The 14,223-nt window shown below is 38.8% G+C and overlaps 2 protein-coding genes across 2 annotated transcripts in view; one reads left to right on the plus strand and one right to left on the minus strand.

Moving 5' to 3' along the window:
- The window catches only part of LOC144628955 (uncharacterized), a 272,516-nt gene that overhangs the window by 102,140 nt on the left and 156,153 nt on the right, over positions 1-14,223 (minus strand). The gene's annotated exons all lie outside the window — the stretch shown is intronic.
- On the plus strand, positions 3,604-6,997 carry LOC144628743 (homeobox protein notochord-like). The gene is made up of 3 exons (XM_078486866.1): positions 3,604-3,787; positions 4,791-4,975; positions 6,063-6,997. The coding sequence occupies exons 1-3, from the start codon at positions 3,604-3,606 to the stop codon at positions 6,177-6,179; spliced, it is 486 nt and encodes a 161-aa protein (XP_078342992.1). The 3' UTR covers positions 6,180-6,997.

The following is a 14,223-nucleotide window of genomic DNA, read 5'->3' on the forward strand; positions in this document are numbered from 1 at the left end:
GAAAGTAAAAAAATATATGTATTTTTGGTAGGCAGGGGAGGGTGTGAGGGAAATTACAAAAAAAGGTCTGAACAGCAACAAAAACAACGACAATAAAGAAAGAAAGAAAAAAAACAGAGAAAAAAGTTCGTGCAAAGTGAGACACTAAAAAAAATTGTAGGACAAAGCTAAAAAACAAAATTAAATTCTTGCACTACTTTAAGAGAAACAAATTATTGTTTAGAAAACAAGCCCAACTTCTATTCCCCCTCCCTTCCCTCCCTCAAAATTATAATGGTCTATCACTTAGAAAATAAAATTTTCTAGTAACATTTCATTTTCCAAAAAAGGGTAGTCTGCAATACTGGCGTATTTCAGGGTGCGAGCAAATTTCGCTTCAAAACCCTCTCCCCGCCTACTTAATTTCTTAATCCAAAATTGCAGCGAATCTAATCGATCGCGAGCTAATGCCGAAAACTGGCGCGCCTATGAGAACTGCAGGCTACCAAAAAGACTGGAAATTTGGTGATCGCAAGTACTTTCTCGAGATATATTCGTTGGCCCTGACTTTGTCACAGAGAGATTGAAACATTAAATTTCCTAGGTTTCCGTAATGTGTTGCTTCTCCTGCTCTGTCACGAATCTCCAATGTAATGACAAGTGTTTTCTTGAGATATTCTTTAGCTTTGACATAGTCACCGAGAGATTGAAACACAATAATTTTCCTAGGTTTCCGTAATTTGCTGCCTCTCCTGCTCTGTCGCGAATCTCCAATGTGATTATAAGTGTTTCCTTGAGAAATTCTTTAGCTTTGACATAATCAGCGAGAGATTGAAAAATTATTTTTCCTAAGTTTCCGTAATGTGTTGCTTTTCATGCTCTGTCACGAATCTCCAATGCGATCAGAAATATTTTCTCGAGATATTCTTTAGCTTTGACATATTCACCTACAGATTGAAACACATTGATTTTCCTAGGTTTCTGATATTTGCTGCTTCTCCTGCTCTGTCGCTAATCACCAATGCGATCACAAGAGTTTTCTCGAGATATTCTTTAGCTTTGACATAGTGACCGAGAGATTGAAAAATGTTTAATGCATGGTGACCCGGTTTGGTTTTAAAGCTCGAGTGAGTGACCATTCACCGGATCCCATATATGAGTAAGCTATTACCACGGCTTTTTTTAATCTACGTACACATTTCACTTGTAACTTTCAACAGCTAGTATTGTGTATATATCTTTTTGCTACAGCCTGAGATTGCGCTATTTAGTTAAACTGGTAAACATTATAAATGGCATGCAATACTTGTAAGCAAGTTTTACTCACCACACCAACGTCAGTTGAATTAAATGCACAGAAGGTATTCCTTGTATGGAGTGAACTTTTGCGGTCAAGTTTATTTTATACTGTTTGCTTTGGAAAGTGAAAATTTTTTTCTGGGGTGCGGGAGAGGGAGTGGTGGGCAAATTACCAAAAAAGAAATCATACATACCAAAAATCAGAGAAATCAATTCGTGCAAAGCGAGACTCTCAAAAACAAATATATAGAATAAAGCCAAAAAGAAAAAGCTTACACAACTTGAAGATGAAAAATTATCGCTCCGAAAAAATGCCCAACACCCCCGTCCCCCCTCAAAAAGATTGTGATCCATCACTTAGAAATTGAAATTTTCTAGCAACATGTCATTTCAGATTTTTCTTCTGAGAGGAGAAGCGGAAGATTATATTTGGGTTTGTGACGGGAAAGAAGTCAAAAGCGAATTGTGTAATTGTCACGAGATCATTTTCGGCAATTCGGCGCCAAACAAATATGAAAGTATTTCAGGCAGAAAGACGATTTTATAAAATAAGAATACCCTAAATTTTTAAGACAAAACTTACTGATGTAATGTATATGAAATGATCCATATATGAACTGCGGATGTATATGAAAGTGATAAATGATCATCGCAGTGAATTTCCAATTTAAGCAATTGGAATAAAGAAGCCTGAAAAAAATTCAGGGCTTCAACGGGATTCGAACCCGTGACCTCCGCGATACCGGTGCGATACTCTACCAACTAAGCTATTGAAGCCACACATTGGGAGCGAGGTCAATTGTGAGTTCATATTTTCCCGTGAGAGGAGTGAAATGATGTAATTTATATGAAATGATTCAAAACTTACTGTTTTCTCGATTTTACGTAAGCACGTGGTAGACCGTTCATCGACCGCTTTTTTGTCGTCGGCGATCGTAAACGCACGAAACGAAAAGAATTGCGGTAGAACTGCACACCAGCGCAAAATTAAACGGGAGATGCGAAATTTTGCGATGAGAAGAAAGACTTTGGCAGTCTATTTTTAAGAGCTGATTTGGGGAATTAGTGAAAACTTTTGATCGATGCGCGCGCGAAAGTCAACAGTTCCGTATTTAAGTAAGTCAAAGAAAGTTAAATTCACGTCAGTCATTTAACCTTTTTTCACAACTGAGGCCTAGTTCAACGAGTGTGTGGTGAGGCAACCTATTGTTCCTTTCATGTGCGAATCTTGAAAATTCAGCAAGCCAAAATATGTTTTTTTTTTTTTCAAAATAAGTTTTTTTCTTCGATCGCTGAACACAGTAAAAGAATCTAGCGACCGTAAAATGGGGGGCGGAAGATTTTGCGTTGAAAAATACAGAGGCTGCGTCGGTCTATTTTAAGGGCTGATTTTGGGGATTAGTGAAAACTGGTGAGGCAACAGTTCCTTTTTTGGCAAGTCAAAGTAATGTTAATTTACATCAGTCAATTATTATTTTTTCTCACAGAAAAAGCCAGAATCAATGAAGGGGTGGGTGAGATAATCTATTGTTCTTTTCGAACCAAAAACTTTAGCATGCACAAAAACTCGATAATTGCAATTTAAAAAGTCAAAATACGCCAGTGTATTTTTTTTTTCTTCTATCGCTGAGCACAGTAAAAGAATCGTGCGACAATCAGGACAACACAGCAAAACGGGAGGCTCAAGATTCTGCGTTGAAAAATAGAGAGCCTGCGACGGTCTATTTCAAAAAGCTGATTTTGCGAATTAGAGAAAACTTTTGATCGTAAAACTCGACAGTTCAGTGTTTTGGCAAGTCAAAGTTAGTTTAATTTTTTCAGTCACGCAACAAAGCCTGAGTCGATCGATGAAGGGGTGGGTCAGATAACCTTAGGTTATTTTCAAGTCTAAAACGATCGTATACGCGAAAATTGACAATTTAGTGAGAAAAAATAAGAAGGTTTCTTTCTGCAAAACTTGACAATTAATTTTCACAGTAAGCGATACTTATCTTAATTTACTAAAGATGTGAGAAAAAAATTGTTTTGGCGAGCTAAGTGGACGGGTGAGATAATCTATTGTTCTTTACAAGTCACCTTTTCGCCGCTTACAAGGTGATTATTTATAAGGTGATTAACAAATTAAGGTGAGATAAATCTATTTGTAGCGACGCTAATTAAGATGTAAACAAACGCGTTCCCTCTTTTCAAATCCTTTTCAATTTGTTAACAATAGAGTTTTAAACACCACGCGTCCAGCAAGAGATATAAATTGCATTACAAAATGGTTTTCATTAGTTTGAAAAAGCTACTGTTCGCGTCAGTCCTCGAGAAATCTGTCTAATCATGTCTACTCGTTCCGGAACTCTTGTCAAGGAATCTCTTGCTATGGTCTCTGTTAAATCTAAGGTGGACTTCGATTCCCCTGGAGTGGAAACCGAACTTCTCCGACCGCCGACTTGGAAGACGGCGAAGAGCTGTCGCTTGGACTTCGGGGAACACGACCCGTTTGCGCCATTACATTGCCCTGGTAAGTGAGCGTTTTCTTATAGTAAATCCGGGAACATGGGATCAATATTTTAGTCTTGGCTTGATATCGTAATGAAAATCAGTTGCCGTTTTCGTATGCAATCTTAAAGGATTCACTCGAAATTAAAGAGACGCCTGAAATTAAACAAAGCTTCGACATTGACAGGCCGGTTTTCAGGTTTCTTTTACTACGATGGAAATTTCTAACTTTCTTGTCATTCTTTTTATGCAGTCTTTATTTGATTTTGTTTCTAAATTTCTTGTCTTTCTAACAAAATTTACTGTTGCATGAACTAAAACTTTGAAGTTGATGCGCTTTTAATGATCTCTGCCGATCTTTCTATCGATCGCAGAGCGTTCCGTTTACCTTATTATAGGAATCAGTATAACGAGGCGTTTTAACAACGCGAACAAAATGTACGCGTAATAAAATTAACGCGAATTTAGGAAAAGTTCTGGTCAAATGCTTATAGTAAAAAAGTTAACATACATAAAATTAACGCGAATTTTTGAAATTCGCGTTAATAACATGTATCGTTAATTTCCTATAATAAGGTAGTTTCATCCGCAAGGAAGTTATTTGACAATTTGCTAGTACTAAATAAGAGAATTTAATTATAGCATATGGTAGGTTTCTTATTTGTTTAGCTTTTGAAATAATATTAACTCTCCGATACATCCGTCTCTCGCGCTCACTCTAAAGTTCTACTATACACGCGCAGTCTTTTCGATTTTTTTTTGCTAACTTCAACTGGACCGAATCGCAATTTTGAGAGGAATTTTCAATTCCTCTCAAAAGCGCAGAAAAACCGCCTGCGAGCGATTCACGATTGGTTTTAGTTTTACTTCTGATGGAATAAGAAAGTTCGCGAGTTTATAAACCAGTGACTAAGCGTAGTATTGCGAAACCAATGCGAACGCGAATTACTTTCGTCGCGCAACTAAAAACCGTTCTAAAATTTAAGCGCTCTGACTAATGTATCATTTTTCTTCTATCCGTGCAGATCTCCTTCCCAACCCAATTGACGTTGATTCAGTGACCAAGACGTCGCACAAGGAGAAAAGGACAATCTACGACGCTGATCAGAAGGCAACTCTTGAAGCTATGTTCCGCAAAAAGAAGTTCCTAACTCGCAAGGAAGAAGCAACACTTGCTGCACAACTTGGCATAAACATAAATAAAGTACAGGTATGGGTACTTTGAATTTCTCTAGGTTAACCCTTTTTTAACCAGCGTAATAATAAAAAAAAACGGAGCAAGCGGGGAAAAGCTAGAAGAATTTTTATTTTATTTTTTTTTTACACCATCTGAAGCTCTAAAGGTGTCTTTACACAGTACTTTACTACTTCTTTCTTGCAAATTAAACTGACAACATGTATTTTTTTTTATAAAAAAAGGGTTCAAATACAGTAGTTTAGCTGAGCCCAAAGTGCTTGAATGCACATTCATCATAGCCACAACATGAATTTTTATCACGCTATATTACATTCTCTTTGGTTGTACATGGTAAAGGCCAAACATCTAAAGAAATCTTTCGAAGTAAAATTTTGGCTCAAATTATGAGAAAAAGAATGATTTGTTTTTGAAACGCCAGCCTCGGCTTAAAAATAAGACATTCTTATGAGTAGGGGATAGTTTATTTTAGGAGGGGGGAGGGACAGGGGAGAAAATCTCCCTCCTCTTTCCTTTTTTGCGCCAATTTCTCCCTCCTCCCTACTTTTTTGTGCCAATTTCTCTCTCTTCCCTACTTTGTTGTGCCAATTTCTCTCTCCTCCCTATATTTTTAGCCAAAATTTCTCCCTCCTCCCTATTTTTTTGCAAAATTTCTCCCTCCTCCCTAGTTTTTTTGGCCATTTCTCCCTCCTCCCTATTCTGTACCTCCCCCCTCTTTTAGGCAACTTCGCTAGATGCCAGTTAACTTTCGTCCAATGAAACCTGGGCACTGGCAATAATCTAAAGAGAAACGCAGACGTACATTAAATAACTTTCAAGAATAAGAAGTTACCGGAAGAAGAGATCAGTTCAAAGCAACAGTCATTCAATTTCTCGAAATTGACCGCGGTTTTTTGCCGGCTCGAATTCCGCTGCGGGTCGACCCGGCCATTCGTTACTCCTGAACGCGGGCCCATTTCCCATGGTAATCGAGCCTCGGTTTTCTGCTGTTTTCACTAATTTCTGTAGGAAAAATAGGTAGCTTTTTCATGCTCTTTGCTACTACAAATCTACTTTATTTCTATAATTTATGTCTCACGTCCTTCTTTCTTCTTACTCATAGACCTGGTTCAATAATCGTCGCCAGAAGTGGAGGAAAGAGCAGAAAAAAGGCGCTGTTCGTCCTTCGGGACTCCTCCCAGTCCTCTCCAGGAGTGTCTTCAATTCATACTTCATGTAAGCGGTGCGGCTCAGATTGCTTCCCACAGTTACCTGCGCAGTTACAAGAGCCATCGCAGCCATTGATTTCAGCCCCGTTACTGGCCACGTTTCCGTTTACCCCAGCGTCACATCAGACATTCATACAGTCCCATCTTGCTAGCCTCGAGAAACAACTGGATCCACAACAGCCTCTCCCTGTTCTCCGTCCGCTGTTTGTCACAGAAATTGGATCATTGCTGCACCAAAAGCTTTATCCGCCATTACCTGATCAATTGCATAGACTGCCACTGCAGCTGGAGACCAAAGACCATGTCCTGCAGACAGCAGCAGCCCCTTCACACACTGTGCACCACTCGCCTCCTCCAGTGTCCCGTCCACTGTATTTCCTTGGACCGCTGCCGTACCAACATGTTTATCAGCCGTCACCTAGTCCGGTACAGGAACTCCCACAACAGAAGCCAGACAACAAACTCCATTTCCAGAACCCTGCAGTCCCTGCTCGCCATTCGCCTTCCGTGAGCCATGCTGACTCAAAAGCCCAAGAAGACGCTGCTAAAGATTTTAAACGTGTAACGAAAGAATTCCCATTTGTTTATTCGTTCGCGAAAGAGTTACCTTACATCTTTGGAAATCTGGAAAACGATCGTCCACCGCTAAAAGAACTTTCCTGTGGTTTTATGCCGAAAGAAAGAAGTTTTGAGTTTTACAGGCAGAACTGATTTAGTGCAAATAAACTTTTTTCGAACACAATTCGTTGCTCTGAACTCAGCAATTAAGGATAATGCACTATTGTTTTATTTTTGCTCTCTTTTAAAGATTTTAGTTTATCTTTGTTTACCTAAGGCATTAAATGCACAAAGCAACAAACTCGGTTTTTCGCTTTGTTTGTCAATCAAAACCGTCAAAAAATCAATTATATCGATATTCTGTGTTTAATAGATAAGTCATTGGGTTATGCTAAAACAATTAGACGGCTCGCCCTTAGTTTTTATCGACTTTTTCCTTTCCGCCCCTCGTCACATATTAGCCGAAAGAAACGGCTCAAGCTTGCCGTCTAAGAAAGAACACATCCCCGAGGCAAGTATCAAAAGCCGCTATAAACCGAGAGGGAGCCGTCTAATTTTTTTAGCATAACCCATAGACCGATCTATTCAACAAAACAAAATGTTCAGCGATCGCTGAACACAGAGTAAAAGAATCGCGCGGAAACTGATCAACAGCGCAAAACGGGAGGCGCGAGATTTTGCATTGAAAATAAAGAGGCTGCCACAGTCTATTTCAAGAGCTGATTTTTGGAATGAAAGAGATTTAAAATGCAAAACAACCAACAGTTCCTTACTTACGCAAGTCAAAGGAAGTTTAATTTACACAATTTTTTCCCCCACAACAAAGCCTGATTCGGTAAGGGGGTGGTTGAAATTTTGTTCTTCGATCGCTGAACACGATGTTCGTGCAAAAACTGGACAACAGCATAGAAACGGGATGCGCAAGGTTTTGCTTTGAAAAATAGAGAGGGTGCGACAGTCTATTTCAAGGGCTGATTTGGGGAGCAAGAGAAAACCTTTGAAGCGCGAAACTCAACAGTTCCAAAGTAAGCCTAAAACTTTAGAAAGCACAAAGCTTGACTATTCAGAAAGACAAGATTTTTTGTTTTAATCGAGAGAACACAACACAAAAACAAAATACAGCAAAAACTGTTAAACAAGGAATCAAGCAATACGAAAACAAGAGCTAAATGAGAATTGAAAGTCTAAATGATCGTCGCAGTGAATTTCCAATTTAAGCAATTGGAATAAAGAAGCCTGAAAAAAAATTCAGGGCTTCAACGGGATTCGAACCCGTGACCTCCGCGATACCGGTGCGATGCTCTACCAACTGAGCTATTGAAGCCACACATGTACATTGGGAGCGAGGTCAATTGTGAGCTCATAGTTTCCCGCGAGAGGAGTGAAATGATGTAATGTATTTGAAATGACTCATATATGAACTGCGGCTGTATATGAAAGTGATAAATGATCGTCGCAGTAAATTTAAGTAAGTAAGTTGCCTTTATTTAAAAACACGATTTAGATAAAAGCTGACAGCTTGTGGGGTCGTGTAAATTAAAAGTATTAAAAGTTAAAAATATTTACAATTAATTAGGCTATTTCATTTGAATTTGATATTAAAATTGGTAGAAGTTAATATTTTGGTAGAAGTTAATATTTTAAACTATAAAACTATTTCCAATTTAAGCAATTGGCTTCTTTATCCAATTGCTTAAATTGGAAATTCACTGCGGCGATCATTTATCACGTTCATATACATCCGCAGTTCATATATGAATCATTTCATATACATTACATTAAATGAGAATTATGCACAAATTGATATGCACGATGGGACACACAATCTAACAGCTCCGACATTTTAAGAGAGTAACAGCAAGTCCAATCTACATCAGTCTGAAATTAATCTCTTTTTTTTTCTCACAACAAACGTAGAGTTTTGAGAGCTGATTTGGCGAATAAATGAAAATTTTTGATGCCCAAAACTCAAGAGTCCCTTTTTTGGCAAGTCAAAGTAAGTTTAATTTTCATCACTCATTGATTAATCTTTTCACAACAAAAGCCTGTTTGGATGAGGGGGTGGGTGAGACAACCTTTTGTTCTTTTCAAACCAAAGACTTAAGCACGCGCGAAACTTGACAATTCAGCAACTCAAGATATGCAAGATATTTTTTTCTTCGGATGCTGAACGAAGTAAAAGAATCGTGCAAAACTAGACAACAGCGCAAAACGGGAGTGCGCAAATTTTGCGTTAAAAAGCCTGTCACGGTCTATTTCAAGAACTGATGATGTGGAGAAAACTTTTGATGCGTGAAACTCAACAGTTCCGTATTTTGCAATTGGCAAGTCAAAGGGAGTTTAATTTACATCAGTCAATTCATCATTTTTTTCCTCACAACAAAGCCCTGATTCGATAAGGGGGTGGGTGAGGTAATCTATTGTTCTTTTCAAGCCTAAATACTTTAGCACGCGGGAAACTTGACAATTCAGCAAGTCAAAATATGGAAGATGTATTTTCTTCGATCGCTGAACACAATTGAAGAATAAAGTATTTAGGCTTGAAAAGAACAATAGATTACCTCATCCAGATTTTGCGTTAAAAAAATAGAGAGGCTGCGAAAAGTCTAGTTAAAGAGCTGATTTTTAGAATGAGTGAAAACGTTTGAAGCCCCAAACTCAGCTGCTCCCTATTTTGGCAAGTCAAAGTGAAATTCTTTTGCATCAATAAATTAATCAAGTTTTTTTCTCACAACAAAAGCCTGATGCAATGAGGGGATGCGTGAGAAAACCTATTGTTCTTTTAAAGACTAATAAAACTTTAGCCGAATGCGCCAAAACTTGACATTTTAGCAAGTCAACACTATGCAAGATTTGTTTTCATCGATCGCTGAACACAGTATTAGAATAGCGCAGACACTGAACAACAGTGCAAAACGGAAGGCACAAGATTTTGCGTTGAAAAATAAAGAGGCTGCCACGGTCTATTTCAAGAACTAATGTGGTGAATTAGTTGAACTCAACAGTTCCGTATTTTGCAATTGGCAAGTCACTCAATTAGTCTTTTTTTTTTTTTGCCTCACAACAAAGCCAGATTCGTTGACGGTGTGTGTGATAAAACCTATTGTTCTTTTTAAGCCTAAAACTTTAGCATGCGCCGTAACTTGACAATTTAGCAGCTTAAAATATGCAAGTTTTTTTGTTTCTTCGATCGCTGAACGCGGTAAAAGAATCGTTCGAGAACGCCTGCTCGAAACGGGAGGCGCGAAATTTTGCAATGAAATAAGGATGAGGCTGCGACAGTCTATTTGAATAGCCAATTTTGAGAATTGGAGAGAATTTTTGGTGCGCGAAACCCAGCAGTTCTGTATTTTGGCATTTCAAAGTAACTTAAATTTACATCAGTTATTTCATGAAGTTTTTTCTCACAACAAAAGTCTGCGTCGATGAAGGACTGATTGAGACAGCCTTTTGTTCTTTTGAAGCTCAAGACTATAGTATGAGCCGGTCATAATATGCAGGATTTTTTTTCGTTCCCTGAACGCAATAGAAGAATCGTCCGAGAAAGCCAGCGCAAAACGGGAAGCGCAAGAGTTTGCGTTGAAAAATAGAGAGGTTGCGACCCACGGTCTATTTCAAGAGCTGATTTGGGGAATAATCGAAAAGCTTTGATGCTTCGATGAGGGGGTTGGGAGTAAGTCTATTGTTCTTTTCAAACCTAAAAACTTGAGCACGCGCAAAACTTGACTATTCAGCAAGTCAAAATATGCAAGTTTTCTTTTCTTCAGGCGTTGAACACAATAAAAGAATCGTGCGACAAGTGGACAACAGCACAAAACGGGAGGCGCGAGATTTTGCGTTGAAAAATAGAGAGTTAGGCTGCCACAGTCTATTTCAAAAGCTGATTTGGGGAATTAGTGAAAACTTTTGACGCGTGGAACTCAACAGATCGCGGTATTTTGCAATTGTCAGGTCAAAGTGAGTTTAATTTACATCAGTCAATTCATCATTTTTTTTCTCTTTCTCTCTCGACCAGCAAAAGCCCGATTTGATGAGGGAAGGGTGAGATAACCCATTGTTCAGGCTGTTTCATGCCTAAAACTTCAATACCTGCAAAAACTTGAGAGTTAAGCAAGCCAAAATTTACAAGTTTTTTTTTCTTTGATCGCTGAACACAGTAAAAGAACCGTGCGAGAACTGGACGGCATGCAGCGCAGAGTGAGATGCGCGAGATATTGCGTCGAAACGGCAGGGCTGCGAAAGTCTATAAAAGAGCTGATTTGAAAAATTAGTGAAAACTTTTGATGCGCGCGAACAACAATCCGATAAATATGTTTAATTTACATCAGTCGATTTATCAAAGATTTTTTACGACAAAAGCCTGATTCGATGACGGGTGAGTGAGATAACCTATTGTTCCAGTTTCATGCCTAAACCTTTAGCACGCGCAGGACTTGACAATTGAGCAAGTCAACATATGAAGGTTTTATGAGTTAATTACTTGCCACTGCGTCGATACTTTTCTTAATTTACAGAAAATGTGACAAAAATGTTTCGGTGAGCTAAGTGGAAGGGTGCGATAATCTATTGTTCTATTCAAAGTTCTTTTTAGCCACTCAAAAGGTGAGATCGATCTATTTGTAGCGACGCTTATTAAGATGTAAACAAACACATTGCCCTCTTTTCAAGTCCTTTTCAATTTGTTAACAATAGAGTTTTAAACACTATACATCCAGCAAGAGATATAAATTGAGTCACTAAATGGTTTTCATCAGTTTGAAAAAACTACCGTTTTTTGCGTCATTCCACGAAAAAGTCTTCAATCATGTTTGCTCGTTCCGGAACTCTTGCCAAGGAGTCTCTTTCAATGGACTCGGTGAAACGTTGTTTGGACTTTGATTCCTTCGGAATGGAAACCGACCTTCCCCGAGCGCCGATTTGGAAGACGAGAAAATGCCGTCGGAGTTTGGACTTCGGGGAAACTGACCCGTCTGTGCGATCACGCATCACTGGTATGTGAAGAAATCTAGATCATAACTTTTAGGGGGGTGATTGAAGGGGGTGGGGAAAAGTTTTTATAATATTCCGTCATCAAATTCGCTAAAGTTAAGTTGCCATTTTCACCTGACACCCTAAGAGATTTTGTTTTCAATTTATAATCGTTTTTATATAAATACTTAAGTAAACTGATCTACAGTGTGACATGAATCTCTAAAACTTTATGTTCTATGGAAATTGTTGTGATTCGTCGGCGAAAAATAAACTAAAGCTTTGTGGAGAAATTTTTCATTAAGGAAAGGATATAGTCAATTAGACAATTAATACTTGAGATGTTTTCTGTTGTGCTTTTAGACAGAACTAAACTGTAAAAGTAATTTACTAGTGGTTTAACTTAAAGTTTCTCTTTGTTAAGTTGTTTGTATACTTTGCCGTTATCAATTTCGCGCGCAGTCAGAGTGTATAAAAAGCTTTTTTTTTTTATCTCACTCAATGATCAGCGCTATTACTAACGTTATCTTTTCTTTTCATTTAGATCTCCTTCCAGACAGAATCGACTTTGATTCCGTGATCATGTCTTCCAAGACAATCTTCACTGCCAAACAGAAGGCAGAGCTTGAAGCTAAGTTCCGAAGCAATAAATATCCAACTCGCAAAGAAAAAGTCGCACTGGCTGCCAAACTTGATATTGGTGTCACTAAAGTACAGGTATGTCTGTGAATTTTTGCTTCTCTAGACATTATCTACTTGTAGTAGGTTAAACTTAAAGAAAAACGAAAAAGATTAAAACAAAATAAAGAAATTCTAGGAGCACCGAGAGCTACTGAGGGTTAGGCCGGAATCGAATGAGAGCTACAGGTATTAGGAAAATCGAACGTGTCTGGTAAGATATTTTTTATATTAAAGCATTGTTTATGCCCATTCTGATTATGTTGGATGCCAATTACTAAAACAATCCAGTGATCAAAGTCAAAATACTCGCTAGAAACTATCAATGAAAACGTACGTTAAACCAAGAGAAGTCTATAAAAGCGTATTACACTAACACTGACAAGGCTCAGTTGTGAAACTGACCGGAAACAATTGACTGAAAACCTTGAGCAAAAAAAAAAGCGATTATTATTTGTACGCATTCGTGGTCAAGAACGCCCGAAAACATATTATTTAAAAGTTTTAACAACAGCTTTTAAGATGATAAAACACATTATGTTCCCGAATGTTTTGTTCGCTTACTCAAACTATTTTCACTTCTTCAACTTGCCGATTCAGCGCCTTTGATTTCGTGACCTCGTTAGTTCCCAGACTCCAAAATATTGAAGAACAACGCTGCCGTATTCAACTGTCTAGAGTTTTTCTGATATATTTTCTAGAAGAGAAATCATTGCTTTCAACTGCTTTTTACATGTGATTAAGAATATAATAATACGATTCTTTTTTATTCGTTGCTCCGTTGTAAGGTTTTTAAGTGTTTAAAAATAGGCATTATTCACGCTAGCCGCAATGTTTTTTTCCTGTATTATTCTAATTACGTAGTTTCTAAACAATGTCTGAAGGGGCAAACAAGCTTTAATCGACAGATTTCTGCTTGTTTTTATATTATGCCTTACAATTTGTTTAAGGGGTTGAACCCAGGTGCGCGAAAAAGAGTTCAGGGACTGGACTAGTGCAAGACAAGCTACTTATGTATTCAGCATTCGTAAAAAACATTGGGGGGGCAGATGTTTTGATCCGCAGACGAAAACAGCCCATTTTTAATTTGTCAGTATGGTCTGAGCGAATATGCCAAAATTTGCCACGTGGCGCTTGTCTTGCTTTATAAAATGTACCCGTCCCCAAAGTTTTTTTTTATAATCGTAGTATGTTATAACTGGTACCCAAAGTAAGGCCTAGGAGGCACGCCTTTAGCGCGGCAATGTCTAATCATTAGTTTTTATGTCTTTATAGACCTGGTTCATTAATCGTCGCAGAAAGTGGAGGAAAGAGCAGAAAAAAGGCGCCGTTGGTCCATCGGGAACCCGCCCTGTCCTCCCAGGAATGTCTTTGATTCAAACTTCATGTAAGCAGTCCTTAGACAACACTGTCACTTTCGGGCGCTATCCACAGTTTCCTGCGCAGCTACAAGTTCCGTTCGCGTCAGCATCGCAGATTCGCATCACGCCGTCACAACAACCTCAACCTGTGCCCAGGCGTCCCGTTGCCACAGAAACCGGACCGTTGCCATACCAACAGATGTACCCGCCATTTCCTGATCCAGTGCACAGGTTCCCGCAGCAGGAGCCCGAACTCAATCGCTTCGTCCAACAGACAGCAGTCCCAACATACCATGCGCACCACACGCCGTTTCCAGTAAATCGAGTTGAACCGGATTTTCACCAACTCCCTGCTGTAGAATCCAGATGCATCACAGATGAGTTCCCGTTTTCCTATTCCGTCGCAAAAGATCTGCCAGACATCTTTGGGATTCTAGAAGACGGTGAAGAGATGGATCCGCCGCTTACGCCGTCCTTTGTGCCACGAACC

This window comes from Oculina patagonica, chromosome 10 (assembly GCF_052425735.1).
Source record: "Oculina patagonica isolate OP01 chromosome 10, crgOcupat, whole genome shotgun sequence".
In the NCBI taxonomy this organism is placed as follows: Eukaryota; Metazoa; Cnidaria; class Anthozoa; order Scleractinia; family Oculinidae; genus Oculina; species Oculina patagonica.